Source organism: Musca autumnalis, unplaced genomic scaffold (genome assembly GCF_047663935.1).
Source record: "Musca autumnalis isolate F117 unplaced genomic scaffold, ASM4766393v1 scaffold_5, whole genome shotgun sequence".
Lineage (NCBI taxonomy): Eukaryota > Metazoa > Arthropoda > Insecta > Diptera > Muscidae > Musca > Musca autumnalis.
Genome location: NW_027412088.1, coordinates 187,135,673 through 187,156,663, shown reverse-complemented (window position 1 = coordinate 187,156,663; position 20,991 = coordinate 187,135,673). Strand labels below are relative to the sequence as shown.

The 20,991-nt window shown below is 38.2% G+C and overlaps 1 protein-coding gene across 7 annotated transcripts in view; it reads right to left on the bottom strand.

Annotated features, from left to right (window-relative positions):
* Positions 1-20,991, bottom strand: part of px (MAP7 domain-containg protein plexus) — a 184,558-nt gene that overhangs the window by 97,318 nt on the left and 66,249 nt on the right. For all 7 annotated transcript variants that reach the window (XM_073954951.1, XM_073954950.1, XM_073954953.1 and 4 more), the window contains 3 exons: positions 4,650-4,868; positions 4,441-4,582; positions 4,166-4,247 (listed from right to left, as the gene is read on the bottom strand). In XM_073954951.1, the coding sequence (XP_073811052.1) occupies positions 4,166-4,247; positions 4,441-4,582; positions 4,650-4,868 (443 nt within the window). The remainder of the gene's footprint in view (positions 1-4,165; positions 4,248-4,440; positions 4,583-4,649; positions 4,869-20,991) is intronic.

Genomic DNA, 20,991 nt, shown 5'->3' with positions numbered 1-20,991 from the left:
ATTTTTCCCTTCAGAATTGCTTGTAAAATTATGTATTTGTTGATCCTTAATACATGTCCCAGATACGCTATTTTGCGCCTTTTTATAGTTGTTATTAATTGCCGGCTTATATTCATCCTTCTTAGTACTTCGTCATTAGAAATTTTCGCAGTCCATGGTATTTTCAGTACTCGCCGGTAAATCCATATTTCAAAGGATTCCAATTTTCTTTCATCAGAGGATTTGAGCGTCCAAACTTCTGTTCCATATAACAGCACCGACCAAACATAACATTTTATGAAACGTATTTTTGTTGTTATATTTATGTCATGACTTTTCAGGGTTTTACTATATTTACAGAAAGCATCTCGCGCCATCTCTATTCGACTTTTTATTTCTTTCGAGGGATCCCATTTGTCGTTTATTAACATCCCAAGATATTTAAAGGTTCTCACTCTTTCTATTTGTGTACCTTGTACTTTTAAGTTCACCTCAGCATGGGGATTTTTTCTGCTAATGATCATATACTTCGTCTTCTTCATGTTGATTTTAAGACCATATTTCTCACTTACACGTGCCAGTTTCTCTACTAGTTTTTGTAGACCGGATATGCTCCCTGCCAGTAACGTAGCATCGTCCGCATACCTTATATTGTTGATTAGTTTCCCATGAATTCTGATTCCGATGTTTTCTCCTTCGAGTGTTTCTTGGAATATTTTCTCTGAATACACGTTGAATAACAGGGGAGATAAAAGGCATCCCTGTCTAACACCCCTTGATATGGCAATTTCTTTTGTGGGTTCTCCACTTACGTCAATTCGTGCCGACTGATTCCAATAAAGACTTTTAATGCACTGGAGTTCGTTTTCTGGTATTCCAATAGTATTCAAGATTTCTATCAATTTGTCGTGTTTGACGGTGTCGAATGCCTTTTCATAGTCAATAAAACACATGAACACATCCTTCTGGGCATCTCTACATTTCTGTGTTACAACTTGAATGCAGTATAATGCTTCTCTTGTGCCCATTCCTTCTTTAAACCCAAATTGGGTATTTCCCATGTGTGCTTCACATGTAGTATATATTCTGCTATGAATTATTTTTAAAAATATCTTCAAAGCATGACTCATTAAGCTAATGAGTCTGAAGTCACTGCATTTCTTTGCATTATTTAACTTGGGAATTGCGATGAAGGTGGATTTGAGCCATTCTTCTGGATAGTTTCCAGTGTTATATATGTGGTTAAAAAGGTTGATTAATAGTTTTACGTTATTGGAATTAATAAGCTTTAGCAATTCTGATGGGATTTCGTCCGGTCCTGTAGCCTTTTTATCTTTCAAGGATTTTATAGCGCATTCAACTTCGTTCCGTGTTATAGGTGTTCCCCTTCTTGAAATTTGCAAAACCTCTCCATAAGGTGATCGTTCGTTATCAGTAAAAAGATTATTAATGTATTCCTCCCATATCTGCTTCTTTCCATCCAAGTCAAAGACAGCTTCATTGTTTTCGTTAATTAAAACTGGATTAGATATTTTCTTTCTATATACACCGACGGATTCCTTTAGTTTCTTGTGGAGGTTGAAATCATCATGTATACTTTGTAAGAATTCAATTTCCTGGCATTTGGCATTCAATAGAGCATTTTTGGCTGATCGGGTCGCGGATCGTATTTCCCTGTTTATCTCCCAGTATTTTTCATAATTTTTATTTTTGTACTTGCTTCGTTCATTCCATAGTTCTCGAATCTCGTCGGTAATCCATTCTTCTGTTCTTGATGGTGTTCTCTTTCCCAGAATGTTCTTTGCAGTCGTGTTTATAACATCTTTCACCTTGTTCCACAATGTGTGCACATTTTCTTCATTCAACTGTTGTAATTGTCTATTAATATTGTTTTGTAGCTCGTTTTTAATTGCCGAGTCTTTAAGTTTTTCTATATTCAGTTTATTTTGAGGCAGTTTTGTCCTATTCGATGCAAGTTTAATTCGTATATTTGCGACGAGTAAGTTGTGGTCCGACGGCACATCTGCTCCAGGATATGTCGAACATTTTGTAACACTGTCTTTACACGACCTCAAAAGTTCTTCTAGGGACCTCAAGTGTTCTTATATTACATATAAATGACTTCAGGCGGTCTTCTTTTATCTATAGAAGACCTCAAGAGATCTTCTATTGTCTTAGGCCGTCTTCTATTGTCCATAGGAGACCTCTAGAGTTATTCTTTTGTCTTTAGAAGACTTCAAGAGGTCATATTGTGTATATAGAAGACCTGAAGCTGTCTTCTATAAACTATAGAAGATCTTTAGGGGTCTTTTTGTTTTTAGACGACCTTAAAAGTTCTTCTTTTGTCTTTAGATGAACTCAGCTGATCATATTTAACATATAGAAGATCTGAAGCATTCGTCTATAACCTACAGAAGACCTCTAGGGGTCTTCTATAACCTATAAAAGACCTCTATTGATCTTCTATAACCTATAGAAGACTTCTATGGATCTTCTATAACCTATAGAATACCTGAAGCGGTCTCCTATAACCTATAGAACATCTGGTCATATTTTGTAAATAGAAGAGCTGAAGGCGTCTTCTATAAACTATAGAAGACCTGTAGGGGTCTTTTTGTTTTTAGACGACCTTAAGAGTTCTTCTTTTGTCTTTAGATGACCTCAAGTGATCATATTTTACATATAGGAGATCTTAAGCAGTCTTCTATAATCTATTGAAGACCTAAAGCGGCCTTATATAACCTATAGAAAATCTCTAGGGCTCTCCTATAACCTATAGAATACCTCTAGGGATCTTCTATAACCTATAGAAAATCTCTAGGGGTCTTCTATAACCTATAGAAAATCTCTAGGGGTCTTATATAACCTATAGAAGGCCTGAAACGGTCTCCTATAACCTATAGAAAAGCTCTAGGGATCTCCTATAATATATACAATACCTCTAGGGATCTTCTATAACCTATAGACAGTCGACATCAGGAGATCTTCTTCTGTGGTCTTCTTTTGTCTATAGAAGAGATCTTCTATTGTCTTAGGCGGTCTTCTATTGTCTAGGGGTCTTCTTTTGTGTTTAGAAGACCTCAAGTGGTCATATTTTGTATATAGATGATCTGAAGGTGTCTTCTATAAATAATAGAAGACCTCTAAGGGGTCTTCTATAACCTATAGAACACCTCTAGGGGTCTTCTATTACCTATAGAATACCTCTAGGGGGTCTTATTTTGCTTTAGACGACCTCAAAAGTTCTTCTGCACAAAAATTGCATTCTCCATACTTCTCTCGAAAATGGTACGAATGTTTCAAAAATCCAGATCAATAGGTATTTTTTCTTCATTTTCAGAGTTTGAAATTTGAAGACCAACATCAAGCAGCTTAAAAGGATATTGATCTGAAATAAATATTTTCCTTTTAATGTGTATCTTGACAAAAAGGATCATACTTTCATTCTCCTTTTCCCAATACCGATTTTTTCCTAAATAAAATATATGTCAGAAAGGCTATTACAACCCACATGGCAATCTACTGTATATATAGCAACTAAGTAAATACCCTCTTCCAACACACCTCACCATTATTTGTAACAAAACAACATCAACAACAACAACAGTAGGTGCAGCAGTAGCAGCCAACATAATCTTCTGTTTGTATAGTCCTCCTATTATATTTGCTGTAATCAATATAATCCGATTTAACTGAAAGCTTTGTAATGTTAAGCATTATATTTTGTTTTCTCACATTACCAATTGAGTGGATGAGGAGGAGGAGGCAGGTTAAACAGAACAACAGACCCACACGGCGAGGATTTGTTACAAAAATGATGGTGATGATGACGAACAAATAGAGAAAGCAAATCAATAGCATTAACACATCAAGTTGGTCACGATGGCTTCTGAATGGTCGTACGGTTAAGTGCTGAAGCCAATTGGTATTTATTTTTGTTTCCTCCATTTCATAAACCCAAAGCATAAACACTTATGGATGGGTGGGTGGATGGTTGAGTGGAAAGAGGCTTTGGTCATGTTGTTTTAAGAGCTTATTGATACTACTTAGAGGGCTATTAAACATTTTAGATATATAATATTATGTGTGACTACTTATTCTCTTGTTCTGTTCTGCTTTTTTTTTTTTTTTGTTAAGAAGAAATTTAATACTTGTAGTGTAGTATGGTGGTCATAACATCACTTACCTTCTCTAGAAGACTTGTCATATAGCTTGGGTGAACTACTCTTTTTGTTGGAGGCAACTGGTCTTAGAGCATTGGTAATTGGCTAAACCGCAAGAAAAACACAAAACGCAAAGAAAAAGAAAACATAAACATTAGAGAATGTGTGTTAATTGTTTGAAAGAAAAAAAGAAACAAAACAACAGAGGAACACAGCAAAGTTCAAGACACCACTTAAAGAAAATGGCACCTCTTAAAGAAAAAGAATGAAAGAAAGGGTGGATGAAAAGAAAACTTACAACTCTATCAGAACGTTCACCGCATGGTAAACGGGCCACCGCTGCATCGGGACTATCTTCAGGTGGTGGTGGTTGTGGTACCCAATTATAGGCCCGTTTTGATATGGGAACACCAAAGCGATCATGCTGAGATGCTTGTTGCCTGGAAGAAAATAAAAGAATAAAGCTTTTATTGGGTATTCATTTTATAATGGATATTGTTTTCTTACCTCAAACTTTCATAACAATCCAAACACACCACTGCATATTCACCATTCTCTAGCAGTAGGCCATCTTCACTTTTTCGATTCCGCACAAATGGAAACTCATTAACCGGTAAAGCTCTAACCCTTTTACGATAGGTTGTAATGTTACACAGGTGGCAGATGTAGTCATGCCAATTGTATTCACGATCCACGGGGTTTTTAGAAGGATTTTGGGATTCATATCTGGAAGAAGAAAGAGGAAGAAAACATTAAAAATTGGTTTTTAACAGAGTTGTCTATAAAAGAAGGATAAAAGGTCTTTAAATAGAAAACGAGTAACATCGACTGGAAGACCTTTTGAGGAAAAAAAATTTTGACTTCTATAGGCAGGTCATAGGAACTTCTTATATGAAAATATTTTGCCCTTCTAGGAAAAGACTTTGCAGTCTTCTATGGCAAGTCCATCCGATCTTCCTTATTCGATTGTCTAGGGAAGACCTCTTTGAGAGACCTTTTGTCTTTAAACGAAGACCTTTTGTCTTTAAACGACCTCAAGAGTTCTTCTCTTGTCTGTAAAAGACCTACGGCGGTCTTCTATTGTCTATAAAAGACCTCGGGTGCCACCGTGGTGTAATGGTATGCACACCCAACTTGCACACATAAGGTCGTGGGTTCGATTCCCCGCCAAGGCAACATCAAAACACTTTTCAACGGTGGCAAAATACCCCTCAGTAATGTTGGCGTCATTTCCTGAGTATTTCAGCCATGTGGTATCTTAGACACGCAGTTCGGACTCGGCGATAAACTGTAGGTCCCATATCATTGATCTAATATGAATCGAGGTGCACTCATTGATATGAGAGAAGTCTCCCTTGTCCCTTTTGGGATGTTTGTGGAACAATTATTGTGTCTTCCTTTGTCTTTAAAACACCCCAAGAGTTAGCCTCTTGTCTATTGAAGACCTCCGGCGGTCTTCTATAGTGTATACAAGATCTCAAGGACTCTTCTTTTCTCTTTAGACGACGTCAACAGTTCTTCTTTTGTCAATAGACGACCTTGGGCAGTCTTCTTTTGTCTATAGAAGACCTCTTTTGTCTTCAGACAACCTCAAGAGCTCTTCTTTTGTCTTTAGAAGACCTCTACAAGGCTACGGTTGTCTGTAAAAGACCTCAAGTGGTCGTATTTTGTGCACAGAAGACCTCTAAGTGGTCTTCTTTTATCTTTAGTCGGCCTCAAAGTGGTCTTCTTTTATCTTTAGCCGACCTCAAGATTTTTTCTGTTGTCTATACAATACCTCTAGGGATCTTCTGTTGTCTTTAGGCGACCTCAAGAGTTCTTCTCTTGTCTTTAGAAGACCCCAAGGGGCCTTTTATTGTCTATAGAAGACCTCTAGGGCTCTTCTTTTGTCTTTTGACGACCTGAACAGTATTTCTCTTCTATATAGAAGACCTATAGGAGTCTTGTTTGTCTTTAGACTAAGTCAACAGTTCTTCTGTTGTCAGACAACCTTAATAGCTGTTCCTTTGTCTTTAGACGACCTCAACAGATCTGTTTTTTTTTTTATAAAAGTCCTCAAGTGGTCTTATTTTGTACATAGGATACCTCTAAGTGTCCTCTTTTATCTTTAGACGACCTCAAGGGGCTTGTGGAAGACTTTTTGATGAGAATTTTTTGTTAAGTTAATATATTAAACACCAATCCGTTGGAAAGGATGCTGAACCGACCCGTTTCATTGGACCGGACTTGTTAGAGTCAGACAACCCCGAAAAACCCTTACTTCTTAGGCAGAAACCATTGGAGGAAGAAAGTGATAAGGCAGAATTATCGATCAAAAAAGACAGACGGTTTCCAATAATCCGAAACCGAAAGGCAGTTACATACTGCAGTCGGTACGTCAATAAAGATTCGAAAACCATCAGCGAAAAGGAATTTCAGTTGCTAAGAACGAACCTCAAATTTGCGAGGAAGTTCGAAAGGAAATATCCTCACATAGCTAAGAGGGCACCTTCCTATCAGTGAAATACCCACGTCAAGTACAGGAAGAACACTTCTCCAGACCTCCATGGAAAAGTTCTGTTTGTAGTACTGCATTGGCAAATCCGCAAACTGGAGCGGCTGAGGAGGTGTAAAGGCAGCTCAGTCTCAACCGGTCAAGATTTATAAGCTGTAGAGAACTCTGGATTTCCCACTTATTGCAAAATGTAAGTCCAAGTTGTCTAAGATGGCTAAGTCACAGTCTTCCAAGAAGAAAATTCTCCGAGACGGTTTTGGTGGGCTCCTCATCTGCACACTTCTCCAAAACCCCATACACCCTGGTATATGGAGGTGAAACAGTTGGTGGGCAGAGAAAACCATCGAAGAAAGATGCAAACGTGCGTAGTGATGGATCTGTAACAGCATCGATCACTTCAAAGGCCGCTAGTACGCAGTCGACCAACCCGAAATCAAAAGTTGGTCTGAGAAACAGGAGCCTACTTTTAAGAAGTTCATGTTTTCAAAGGCGGATCAATTCGTCTGTTTCGTATGTCTCGGTGACGAGTGCATCTTCGCAGAAACCTAGTACATCGTCTAACCTGAAGCATCTTGACATAGCTGTGCCGAATAATTAGAGGGTTGCGATCATCGACAAGGCTAATCCCAATGGAAGAATCGGTGATAGTCATTGGTTGCTGATTGAGGGGCATCATCCTCATTTCAGACTCTATGTGTCAAAGCTACGTAAAGGCAGCCATCTATTCCATCCACCTTAAAGGGGAATCCTAAGGCGACAACTAAGTCTCAACCGGTGAAGATTTATAAGCTGTTGAGAACTCTAGATTCCCCACTTATTGCAAAATGTAAGCCCAAGTTTTCTAAGACGGCTAAGTCACAGTCTTCCAAGAAGAAAATTCTCCGAGACGGTGTTGGCGGGCTTCTCATCTGCACACTTCTCCAAACTCCCATACCAAGGTGATGGAGGTGAAACAGTTGGTAGGCAGGCAAAAACCATCCAAGAAAGATGCAAAGGCGCGTAGTGATGGATCTGTAACAGCGTCGACCACTTTAAAGGCCGCTAGTACGCAGTCGACCAACCCGAAATCAAAAGATCGTTTGAGAAACAGGGGCCTACTGTTAAGAAGTTCATGTTTTCTCAGGCGGATCATTCGTCTGTTTCGTATGTCTCGGTGACGATAAAGGTTAGAGACCAAAATTCCTTCAGTCAGTGCATCTTCGCAGAAACCTAGTAGTGGGTAGAAGTTCATGTTTTCACAGGCGGATCATTCGTCTGTTTCGTATGTCTCGGTGACGATAAAGGTTAGAGACCAAAATTCCTTCAGTCAGTGCATCTTCGCAGAAACCTTGTACATCGTCTAACCTGAAGCATCTTGACATGGGTGTGCCGAATAATTAGAGGGTTGCGATCATCGACATGGCTAATCCCAATGGATGAATCGGTGATAGTCATTGGTTGCTGATAAGAACTCGGTGGATTTTCTTATGTAGGCGACAGTTAATGGTGGAGAGATCTATGGATACCCTTACCAAAATTCTCCTGACTTGCTGTAAGGACTCCTGTTTAAGTCCCAATCGATTAGGTAGAAATAAAAGTTAGCTAATCTTCTTAAAGAAGCTAGGAAATCATATAATAAAGCCAGTAAGGCGAAACTCAGTACTGATTAGGGTGCCTTTATTAATGTCAATTTCAATATTTCAAAATCAAGAAAGCTAAGCAAACATCTTGGGTCAGCTATAGTGAGTCTACAAAGGCAGTAAACGAGGTGGCCAGGTAGTTACCAATTCAATAGACAGTACAGAGCGGAGCAACTAACATACATTTTTTATGTCTTCAAAATCAAGGCCATTGGTCTACTAAGCAAAACTTATTGATCATTTAAGGAAGAGCTATCTGCCTACTTTCAAAACAACTTTTGGTCTTTTAAAGAAAGACCGTTAAGGTCTTCTAAATAAAGGCAATTTGGCATTATAAAAGAAGCAGTTCTTCTACCTGTAGATGGCCATTAAGTCTTCTACAGATGTGTCTTCCTTTAGAAGGCCAAATGGTATCCATATAGAAGACACAATGATCTGGAATAGACTAGTCCAAACTTTCTCGTTAAAGGGCCAAAGACCGATAGAACTTCTCATTGAATTCAATTACGTTTGGCACTTTTATACAAGACCACAAGTTCTTCTTTTTGAAGACGAAAAGATTATGATTTAGAAGACCACAGAACTTTCGAATTTCAACAGGAAAACAACTTGCTCCTTCTAATCGTCTATAACACTGTGAACACAAATTTTGGGGCAAAGATAATTCCTTTTGGAGATGAAAACCCTTGGTGAGCATATTAAGAATCCCAAAGGACAGATCCGCCGTGAGTCGAACTTCCGCGTTATGGCGTGATGAAGTTTTTGCAACAAAATCGATTAGTTGTCAATGAGAGCCGTACCTAAAATTTTCTGAGCGACATTTTTGCAGAACATTTCGAAGCTGAAAAACGTCATCTTGTGGTACTTTTATAGCGGCTCTTAAAATAAAGGACGAAAAGGACATTGAAGGAAGCGAGTTAGAAGGTCGAAATGCTCTACGAAAATAATCCTCATTCGATTCGACTGAAGACATGTAATCTGAAAAATAAGCTAAAGCAACAATGAACAAAGATATAACGGTAATTCCTGATGGCTTACAGGGTCTCTAGCAAAAACTCCATCACGCCATAACGCGGAAGTTCGACTCACGGCGGATCTGTCCTTCGGAGTTATTAATATACTCACCAAGGTCTTTCTTCCCCAACAGGATTGTTTCGTGCCCCCGACTTTCACCTCCATTTTGTTGCACAGTGTAATAATATATTTTAGTCTTATGCGGAAAGACTTTATGACCTTCCATTAAATTACTTTGTTTTATCTGCAGAGACCTTCTGGACAAATCGTAATCTTTCAGAAACAAGTAAAAAAGTATCAGTCGGCTTTGCCGACAGAGATATACCCTCAGCATGTATATATTAAAACATTTTTTTCCCCAAAAAACGTATGTATTTAGGGGTTTTTAAAAATTTTGGGAATTTGAACCGACAAAAATGTTGATTAGGATTAGAGATCAAAAGTTTTGCGGAGGAGATAATAAAAGGAATGGGCTTGCCCCTGAAAAAACGTTTACCATCGTAATTGAGGCAGCGAATGCAAGTCGCTTGAACAAAAATCAAAGTGATTCGTTAGCAGGTTCTCAAGTGAACTTATCCGAAATTTTGTGTGGGAGGCACCGGATGGAGTGGACAAATAAAGTCCATATTTGAACCTGATCTATATCTAGTAGATATATTAGGATGTGTAAAGTATGGACCAATTCAACCACTCCCTTCAAGAGTTACCGTACGAACAATTTTTCCGAACATTTTTGAAGTTTTGTGGGGGAGGTACCTAAAGGAGTGAACCGATATTGCCCATCTTCGAATTTAACCTATGTTTTGATAAAATATTACAAAGGCCAAATGTTGGACCGAGTCGACAGATCCGTTCGATACCTATCGCTCCAATCACTACACAAGGTGTCATAGGGGCTTTTTGCAACTTTCCGGCCATTTTCTCAGGCAGTATGGACTTGCCCCTGATGAAACTTGTACCATCATATGTGGGGAAGTTAATACAAGCTGCGGCAACAAAAATCAAAGCGATTCGAGAGCAGGTCCTAAACTGAACTTATCCGAAATTTTGAGTGGGATGTACCCGAAGGAGTGGGCCGATTGAGTCCATTTTGAAACCTTATCTAAGTTTGGTAGAAATTTCACGATGTGCAAAGTATGGACCAAATCGGTTACTTTCTTCAAGAGTTATCGTGCCCACAAATTTTCCGAACATTTTGGAACTTTTGTGGGGGAGGTACCGGAAGGAGTGGACCGATATAGCTCATCTTCGAACTTAAACTAAGTTTGGACAAAATATTACGAAAGACAAAATTTGAACCGAATCGGTTCATCCGTTCGAGAGTTATCGTGCGCACCAGCCAGCCAGACAGAGAGACAGACGGACGGACATTGCTAAATCAACTCCAAATTGTCTGAAACACATTTGTCCAAACATACTTGGGGTCTAAACCCATTACTTCGATGAGGCACATTTTGCCCGTATGAAAGTGTATATACCCTTTCTAGCCTAAAGGCTGAGGGTATAAAGAAGGCAAAAAGGTCTTTAAATAGAAAACGAGTAACATCGACTGGAAGACCTTTTGAGGAAAAACTTTTCTGACTTCTACAGGCAGGTAATAGGAACTTCTATACGAAAATATTTTGCCCTTCTAGGAAAAGACTTTGCAGTCTTCTATGGCAAGTCCATCCGATCTTCCCTATTCGATTGTCTAGGGAAGACCTCTTTGAGAGACCTTTTGTCTTTAAACGACCTCAAGAGTTCTTCTCTTGTCTGTAAAAGACCTACGGCGGTCTTCTATTGTCTATAAAAGACCTCGGGTGCCACCGTGGTGTAATGGTATGCACACCCAACTTGCACACATAAGGTCGTGGGTTCGATTCCCCGGCCAGGCAACATCAAAACACTTTTCAACGGTGGCAAAATACCCCTCAGTAATGTTGGCGTCATTTCCTGAGTATTTCAGCCATGTGGTGTCTTAGACACGCCGTTCGGACTCGGCGATAAACTGTAGGTCCCATATCATTGATCTAATATGAATCTAGGTGCACTCATTGATATGAGAGAAGTCTCCCTTGTCCCTTTTGGGATGTTTGTGGAACAATTATTGTGTCTTCCTTTGTCTTTAAAACACCCCAAGAGTTAGCCTATTGTCTATTGAAGACCTCCGGCGGTCTTCTATAGTGTATACAAGATCTCAAGGACTCTTCTTTTCTCTTTAGACGACGTCAACAGTTCTTCTTTTGTCAATAGACGACCTTGGGCAGTCTTCTTTTGTCTATAGAAGACCTCTTTTGTCTTCAGACAACCTCAAGAGCTCTTCTTTTGTCTTTAGAAGACCTCTACAAGACTACTGTTGTCTGTAAAAGACCTCAAGTGGTTGTATTTTGTGCACAGAAGACCTCTAAGTGGTCTTCTTTTATCTTTAGTCGACCTCAAGATTTTTTCTGTTGTCTATATAATACCTCTGGGGATCTTCTGTTGTCTTTAGACGACCTCAAGAGTTCTTCTTTTGTCTTTAGAAGACCCGAGGCGGTCTCTTATTGTCTATAGAAGACCTCAAGGGCCCTTCTTTTGTCTTTTGACGAACTGAACACTATTTCTCTTGTATATAGAAGACCTCTGGGAGTCTTGTTTGTCTTTAGACGACGTCAACAGTTCTTCTTTTGTCAATAGACGACCTTGGGCAGTCTTCTTTTGTCTATAGAAGACCTCTTTTGTCTTCAGACAACCTCAAGAGCTCTTCTTTTGTCTTTAGAAGACCTCTACAAGACTACTGTTGTCTGTAAAAGACCTCAAGTGGTTGTATTTTGTGCACAGAAGACCTCTAAGTGTCTTCTTTTATATTTAGAAGACCTCTAGAGGCTTGTGGAAGACTTTTTGATGAGAATTTTTTGTTAAGTTAATATATTAAACACCAATCCGTTGGAAAGGATGCTGAACCGACCCGTTTCATTGGACCGGACTTGTTAGAGTCAGACAAACCCGAAAACCCCTTACTTTTTAGGCAGGAACCATTGGAGGAAGAAAGTAATAAGGCAGAATAATCGATCAAAAGGACAGACGGTTTCCAATAATCCGAACCCGAAAGGCAGTTACATACTGCAGTCGGTACGTCAATAAAGATTCGAAAATCATCAGCGAAAAGGAATTTCAGTTGATATGAACGAACCTCAAATTTGTGAGGAAGTTCGAAAGGAAATATCCTCACATAGCTAAGAGGGCACTTCCTATTAGTGAAATACCCACGTCAAGTACAGGAAGAACACTTCTCCAGACCTCCATGGAAAAGTTCTGTTTGTAGTACTGCATTGGCAAATCCGCAAACTGGATCGGCTGAGGAGGTGTAAAGGCAGCCATCCACCTTAAAGGGAAATCCTAAGGTCACAACTCAGTCTCAACCGGTGAAGATTTATAAGCTGTTGAGAACTCTAGATTCCCCACTCGGTGAAATACCCACGTCAAGTACAGGAAGAACACTTCTCGAGGCCTCCATGGAGGAGTTCGATTTGTAGTACTGCATTGGCAAATCCGCATACTGGATCGGCTGAGGAGGTGTAAAGGCAGCCATCCACCTTAAACGGGAATCCTAAGGTGACAACTCAGTCTCAACCGGTGAAGATTTATAAGCTGTTGAGAACTCTAGATTCCCAACTTATTGCAAAATGTAAGTCTAGTTGTCTAAGACAGCTAAGTCACAGTCTTCCAAGAAGTAAATTCTCCGAGACGGGTTTGGTGGTCCAAAACCCATACCAAGGTGATGGAGGTGAAACAGTTGGTGGGCAGAGAAAAACCATCCAAGAAAGATGCAAACGCGCGTAGTGATGGATCTGTAACAGCGTCGACCACTTCAAAGGCCGCTAGTACGCAGTCGTCCAAACGAAATCAAAAGGTCGTCTGAGAAACAGGGGCCTACTGTTAAGAAGTTCATGCTTTCACAGGCGAATCATTCGTCTGCGTCATATGTCTCGGTAACGATGAAGGTTAGAGACCAAAATACCCCTCAGTAATGTTGGCGACATTTCTTGAGTATTTCAGCCTTGTAAACCTTCTCTACAGGTGGTGTCTTAGACACGCCGTTCGGACTCGGCGATAAACAGTAGGTTCCATATCATTGAGCTAATATGAATCGGGGTGCACTCATTGATATGAGAGAAGTCTCCATTGTCCCTTCTGGGATGTTTGTGGAACAATTATTATTATATTATTATAAAGGTATTTTAATAGATAACGAAAATATCCTCTTTTAAACGGTCAAATAATCTTCCCTTGGAAGGCCAAGAGGTCTTCGTTTAAAAGACCGAAGGGTCATCCTTTAGAAAACAAAACGATCATTATTACAAGGCCAAAAGACCTACCTTTCTTCTTAGCGATCCTAGCAACTTTCTTCAGACGATCCAAAAATCTTCCTATAGATGACTTAAAATCCTTTCTTTAAAATACTAAAAACTTTTTTGTTTGATGAACGAAATATCCTTCTTTAATTATCTAAAAATAATGCATTAGAAAACCTATAAATCTTCTTTTCAAATACATGAAGATCTTCTCTTAGAAACCCAAAAAACTTTTCGTTTGGACTACCAAAGGTTTGCTCTAGACTAACAAAATCTATATATATAAAAGAGTAGTGAGGTGAGTGACTGACTGACTGACTGATTCATCAACGCCCAGACGAAATGGCTGAAGCTAGAAACTTGAAATTTTTAGTGTGGGTTGCTGTTGGTGTGTAGGGGTGAGATAAGGCTGGATTTTTCGAAATTCGAACTGGAAGGGTACGAAAAGTACCAAAAGGTACTAAATATGGTACCCTTTGTATTACGCGAACGCGTAGAGCTAGAACTCTAAAATTTGGAATGAGGGTAACTAATGGAGAGCTAGAAAGATGTACCAAAGGGTTTTTGGAAATTCGAACTATAAGTGTACGAAAAGTACTAAAGGGTACTAAATTTAGTACAATTTGGATTTGGGTGAACGGATAGAGCTGGATTCCTGAAATTTGGAATGAGGGTCCTTGATGAAGAGTAACAATAAAGGTTTTTGGAAATTCGAACTATAAGGGTACGAAAAGTACTAAATGGTACTAAATTTAGTACAATTTGGATTTGGGTGAACGGATAGAGCTGGAATCCTGAAATTTAGAATGAGGGTCACCGATGGAGAGTAACAAAGAAAGGTTTTTGGAAATTCGAACTATAAGTGAACGAAAAGTTTTAAATGGTATTAAATTTAGTACAATTTGGGTTTGGGTGAACGGATAGAGCTGGAATCCTCAAATTTGGAATGAGAGTCACTGATGAAGAGTAACGATGAAAGGTTTTTGGAAATGCGAAATATAAGGGTACGAAAAGTACTAAATTTAGTACGATTTGGATTTCGGTGAACAGATAGAGCCGGAATCCTGAAATTTGTATTGAGTATCACTGATGGAGAGTAACAAAGAAATGTTTTACAAAATTCGAACTATAAGTGCACGAAAAGTACCAAATAGTACTAAATTTAGTACAATTTGGATTTGGGTGAACGGATAGAGGTGGAATCCTGAAATTTGAAATGAGAGTCACTGATGAAGAGTAACGATAAAAGGTTTTTGGAAATTCGAACTATAAGGGTACGAAAAGTACTAAATGGTACTAAATTTAGTACGATTTGGGTTTCGGTAAACAGATAGAGCTGGAATCCTGAAATTTGGAATGAGGGTCCTTGATGAAGAGTAACAATAAAGGTTTTTGGAAATTCGAACTATAAGGGTACGAAAAGTACTAAATTTAGTACAATTTGGATTTGGGTGAACGGATAGAGCTGGAATCCTGAAATTTAGAATAAGCGTCACTGATGGAGAGAAACAAAGAAAGGTTTTTGGAAATTCGAACTATAAGTGCACGAAAAGTACTAAATGGTACTAAATTTAGTACATTTTGGGTGAACGGATAGAGCTGGAATCCTGAAATTTGGAATGAGGGTCTCTGATGAAGAGTAACGATGAAAGGTTTTTGGAAATTCGAACTATATGGGTACGAAAGGTACTAAATTTAGTACGATTTGGATTTCGGTGAACAGATAGAGCTGTAATGCTGAAATTTGGAATGACTACAACTGATGGAGAATAGCAAAGAAAAGCTTTTGAAAATTCGAACTATAATTGCACGAAAGGTACCAAATGGTACTAAATTTAGTACAATTTGGATTTGGGTGAACGGATAGAGCTGGAATCCTGAAGCTTGAAATGAGAGTCATTGATGAAGAGTAACGATGAAAGGTTTTTGGAAATTCGAACTATAAGGGTACGAGAAGTACTAAATGGTACTAAATTTGGTACGATTTGGATTTCGGATTTGGAATAAGTATCACTGACGGAGAGTAACAAAGAAAAGTTTTTGAAAACTCGAACTATAAGTGCACGAAAAGTACCAAATGGTACTAAATTTAGTACAATTTGAATTTGGGTGAACGGATAGAGCTGGAATCCTGAAATTTGAAATGAGAGTCACTGATGAAGAGTAACAATGAAAGGTTTTTGCAAATTCGATCTATTAGGGTACGAAAAGTACTAAATTTAGTACAATTTGGATTTGGGCGAACGGATAGAGCTGGAATCCTGAAATTTGGAAAGAGAGTCAATGAAGAAGAGTAACAATGAAAGGTTTTTGCAAATTCGAACTATAAGGGTACGAAAAGTACTAAATGGTACTAAATTTAGTACAATTTGGATTTGGGTGAACGGATAGAGCTGGAATCCTGAAATTTGGAATGAGGGTCACTGATTGAGAGTAACAAAAGTATTAAATGGTACTAAATTTAGTACAATTTGGATGAACGTGAACGGATAAAGCTGGAATCCTGAAATTTGGAATGAGGGTCATTGATGAAGAGTAAGAAAGATGTACCAAAGGTCGAAAAGTCCTTAATGGTAATGAGTTTAGTATGATTTGGGTGAACGGAGCTGGAATCCTGAAATTTGAAATGAGATTCACTGATGAAGGGTAACGTTGAAAGGTTTTTGGAAATTCGAACTATAAGGATACGAAAAGTACTAAATGGTACTAAAATTAGTACAATTTGGACTTGGGTGAACGGATAGAGCAGTAATCCTGGAATTTGGAATGGGGGTCACTGATGGAGAGTAACAAAGAAAGGTTTTTGGAAATTCCAACTAAAAGTGTACGAAAAGTACTAAATAGTACTAAATATAGTACAATTTCGATTTGGGTTAACGAATAGAGCTGGAATCCTGAAATTTGGAATGAGGGTCACTGACAAAGAGTAAGAAAGATGTACCAAAGGTCGAAAAGTCCTAAATGGTAGTGAGTTTAGTATGAATTGGATTTGGGTGAACAGATAGAGCTGGAATCCAGAAATTTGGAATTAAGATTGCTGTTGGAAAGTAGAATTGAGATATGGAGGTATCTTTGGAAAATCATACTAATGTGCACGAAGCAGTACTAAGTGGTACTAAATTCGATACAATTTGTATTTGCGTGAACAGATTACTGTTGGAGTGAAGGATTGCGGTAACTTTGGAAATTCGTACTTATGGAAAAGTGCTAAATGAAACTACATTGGCTATAATTTGGATTTAGGTGAACGGATGGAGCTGAGATATGAAAGTAGTTTTTGTAAAGTCGTGTACGAAAATTGGTAAATGGTACAAAATTTGGAAAAGTGAATTGCGGTTGGAATATATCTTGAATATAAGGAAATAAGTTTTGAAACGTTTAATTATGTGTACGAAAAGTTTGGTAACATGTTGGTACAAAAACCATTTTGGTATTGTGTAAACGGTTAAAGTGAGAAATACCTGCTATAGGGGAACGAAAAGTACTAAATGGTACTAAATTTGGCGTTGGGTGCAGGAACAAAGCTTGGTTTATATAATTTGGAAAAAAAAGCTACGAAATGGACAAATATTTGTTATGACGATCACTCTGAAATTTGTGATAAAATTCGGAGATTGAAAAATTTTACTGAATATTGTTCTATTGATTTTTTGTTAACGCGAATGCGTTTCTAAATAATGTACTGGAATTATATAGTCAAACGTGACGTATCTTTCCAAAAAATGTTTTTTGTATGTTAATTTGAAAACGTGGTCCAATTCGAAAATTTTGTTAACTATATGGTTTTTACCCCCTGATAATAAAAAGGACTAAATTGAAATGCATCAAAAAAATTACCGTTATATACGGTTGACATACCCGTGCACATTAACCTTTAACTTTGGAGGTGAAAATGTAGGACGTACTTTTTGACGTGGTGGTAAATTTTACCCCTATACATATTCTTAAATATTTCTTTATATATTTTCTATTTTTTATAATATTTAGCATTTTTTGCATAATATTGTGTCAGCAAATAATAAAATAATATCAAATCAAACCACACTCTTTGTTTATATAGAAAATTAGGCTCTAAATTTCACGGACCTTTTTTTAATCCAACAAAAAAGGCATATTTTATTTTTAGAAGAAATAAATAATATAACAATACTTAAAAAAGTGAAATTACATCTTTTGACAGTCTTGCCTACATATTTAATAAAAATACAGAGATTATTAAAAAACACACGTTTTTTAAAAATCTGCAGGGTACCAAATAGTTGATTTATCATTCATAGTGATCGTACACTGTACACATACATATGGGTATGCTGCAACCCATTTGCATTCCTTTTTTGGATTGGAAACAGTTATGTGTAGTTTTTTTGTTATGCCTACTAAGCATATATAACATATTTTCGAGTCTCTGGGATATATTTTGGATGGGGCTATTGAGTCCTTGCCCAAGATCCTGGTAATAATTTAAAGTAAGTAGCCTTTGGTTATGTTGAATTCGGGATCAACCATCACCGTCAACGTTGCTGAACTTATCGTCCTCTTCTAGCAATTGCCTTATTATAGGAACACTGATTTGCTGTAAAAATTGATTAATTGAAAATGCAGAATATATAATTCATATGCCGAGTTTGACGTGTGGTCAAAACTTTTCCATGAAATTCATACGTCGTATTGGACGTGGGGTCATTTTTTTACATAGGATAATTACGTTAGTTTGGAGGTGGTGGTAAAATATTTTCTATGCCACAGTGACAAGAACTTGGACGTGGGGTAATTTTTACACCATCGTAAGCATATCTCCTCACTTGCTAGTCGTATGACAACCAAAGCATTACTGCCTACTTACGTTAAGGAAATATGAAGATACAGAGAAAATTAGACCGATCGCTCAAATCATTTGAAAGTAATTAACAAAATATGATCGAAGGGGTAAAATTTACCCCCACCTCCACAGTTAAAGGTTAAGTAAATTTTTTTGTAAAATAGTTTTTTTCTAACCTTTCATGCCACAAATTCCGAATTTCGGTTGGAAAATGGATTGAAGTATAAATTTTTAAATTAAACTTTTATATCCTCTGAGTATTCAAGGTCCAAATTTAAAGAAAATTGGACAATATAGATTTGTTCTATTTTTAAAACACCCTAAGTCGAGGGGTACCGTTATATGGGGATATACGAAAACGTGGATTTTTGTGGCCGTTTTGAATGCCGAAAATTAGGTTCGTAGAATTTTCGGCATTCGTAGAATTTTCGGGTTCTTGACGAAACCGCTCAAGCTAGAACCTCAAATTGTTGTGAAGGGGTGAGATAAAGTTTAGTGTTTGGAAATTCGTACTGGGAGGGAATGCTGTGTTAGTGAAGGGGTAAAACCAGAAGTCAAGTCTGAAATTTGCAATATGAGTCTCTGTTGGTGTATGTCTGTGATATGAGGTCGTACTGTTGGTTATTCGAAATAAAAAATATGGTAGCTGTGTAGGGGTGCAATTTTTTTTTGGAAATTCTAACTACAGTGTACAGTACTAAAAGGAATTAAATCGATTAAATGTTGGTATTAAAAATATGTTTTAGTACAACAGAATCGCCAGTGTTCACCACTTCCATATTAAATATTGTTCATATATATTTTTTTCCATTGCCGCATACGAAGTAGCGGGCATTTGCTAGTATTTCTTATAGATGTTGGAATTGGTCTGCCCTTAAAAAACAAAATGGCCTTCTGACAAAATTAAAAGTCATCTTTTAAACGACCAGAAGATCTTCCTTTGGAAAACTAAGGCAAAATGGGGAGCCTCTTTGTTTGGAAGACCATAAGGTCCTCCTTTAAACGACCGAAAGTTCTTCATTTTGAAGACCAAAAGCTTTCACATAAAATGTCTTCCTTGAGAGTTTTATAGGACATCTCTTACACCACCAATAATCGGGTCATATGAAGATATTCTTCGATGTCTTTTTGACGGAGGTCGCCAAACTCCTTATAGGAACCCGAGAAGAACAAACTGGGATAAATACACGGAACTAACGAGTTCTCAACTGACTCTTGATATTAAAATAGAAACAGCTGAGGAACTTAATGGGATTGTGAAAAATCTTACAGACGTTCTTCTCCGTTGCCAAAAGGAATCCTGTCCACTAACATATCCTGGGAAGAAATCTGAGCCGGTGTGGTGGAACAAGGAACTTGGCGAGCTTAGAAAAACCACCAGACGATTGTATAACAAGGCGCATGAGACTAATCTCGACATTGATTGGGACTCTTACAAGGTGAGTTTCAATAAATACAAGAGTGAAATCAATCGAGCAAAGAAAAAGTCTTGGGCCAATTTCTGTGAGTCAATAGGAGTCAACGACGCAGATAGGTTTTGAAGATTACTCTCCAAGGGCGCCGTAAGTGTGACGTCTTCCAAATTCAAGAGCCTATGGATTTAGATCTCATTGGCAAGGTGGTTAGCAGAAATAAGATTAAATTAAAATAAGATTAAGATTAAGATTAAAAATAAGTCATCTGGACCGGATGGTATAACGCCGGCGATGCTTCAATTTGCATCGCCACGTTTATATCAAATCCTGGAGGAGATCTATAGGGTGTGTTTGACTCTCTCGCATGTACTGGGTCTGTGGAAAAAGGTAAAAGTTACTTATATTCCCAAAGCGGAAAAATCTAGTCACTCTGCACCAAAGGACTACAGACCCACTAGCTTATCATCCTTTCTCCTTAAGACTCTCGAAAGACTGATAGATCTGGAGATAAGGAGTCATGTAGACGCCGCTTCTATAAGCAACTCGCAGCACGCATATATCAAAGGCAAATCTGTGGAGACTGCATTGCATGAGGTGGTAGGTTTCATTGAGAGGAACATGGGAAAACTCGAACTTTACCTTGGCTGCCTTTCTAGGCATAGAAGGAGCTTTCAACAATGTAGAACTTGAGTCCATAAAACTCTCACTTGAAAAAGTTAACACCCCCGAAACCCTAACTTGTTGCATAAATAATATGCTAAAAGGCAGAATTATAAATTCCAATATTGGGGAGACTAAAATTAAGAAAACAGTAACTAGAGGCACTCCACAGGGTGGAGTGCTCTCACCGTTACTGTGGTTACTTGTTATAAACAATATTCTGACGGTGCTGGATAATCAAGGTATCAAAGTTGGTGCTTATGCGGACGACGTGGTACTACAGATTTCCGGTAAGTTCCCGTCAACCATTTCGGAGCTTATGCAAGGAGCCTTATCGACGCTGTCTCGCTGGGCTAAGGCTAACGGCCTTGAAGTAAACCCAACCAAGACAGAACTGGTAATGTTCAGGAGGAAGCGTAAGCCCGGCGTATTTGGAGTGCAGCTTCAGCTCTCGCCCGAAGCAAAGTACCTTGGCACAATCCTGGACTGTCAATCGCGATGGAACAGGAATGCTG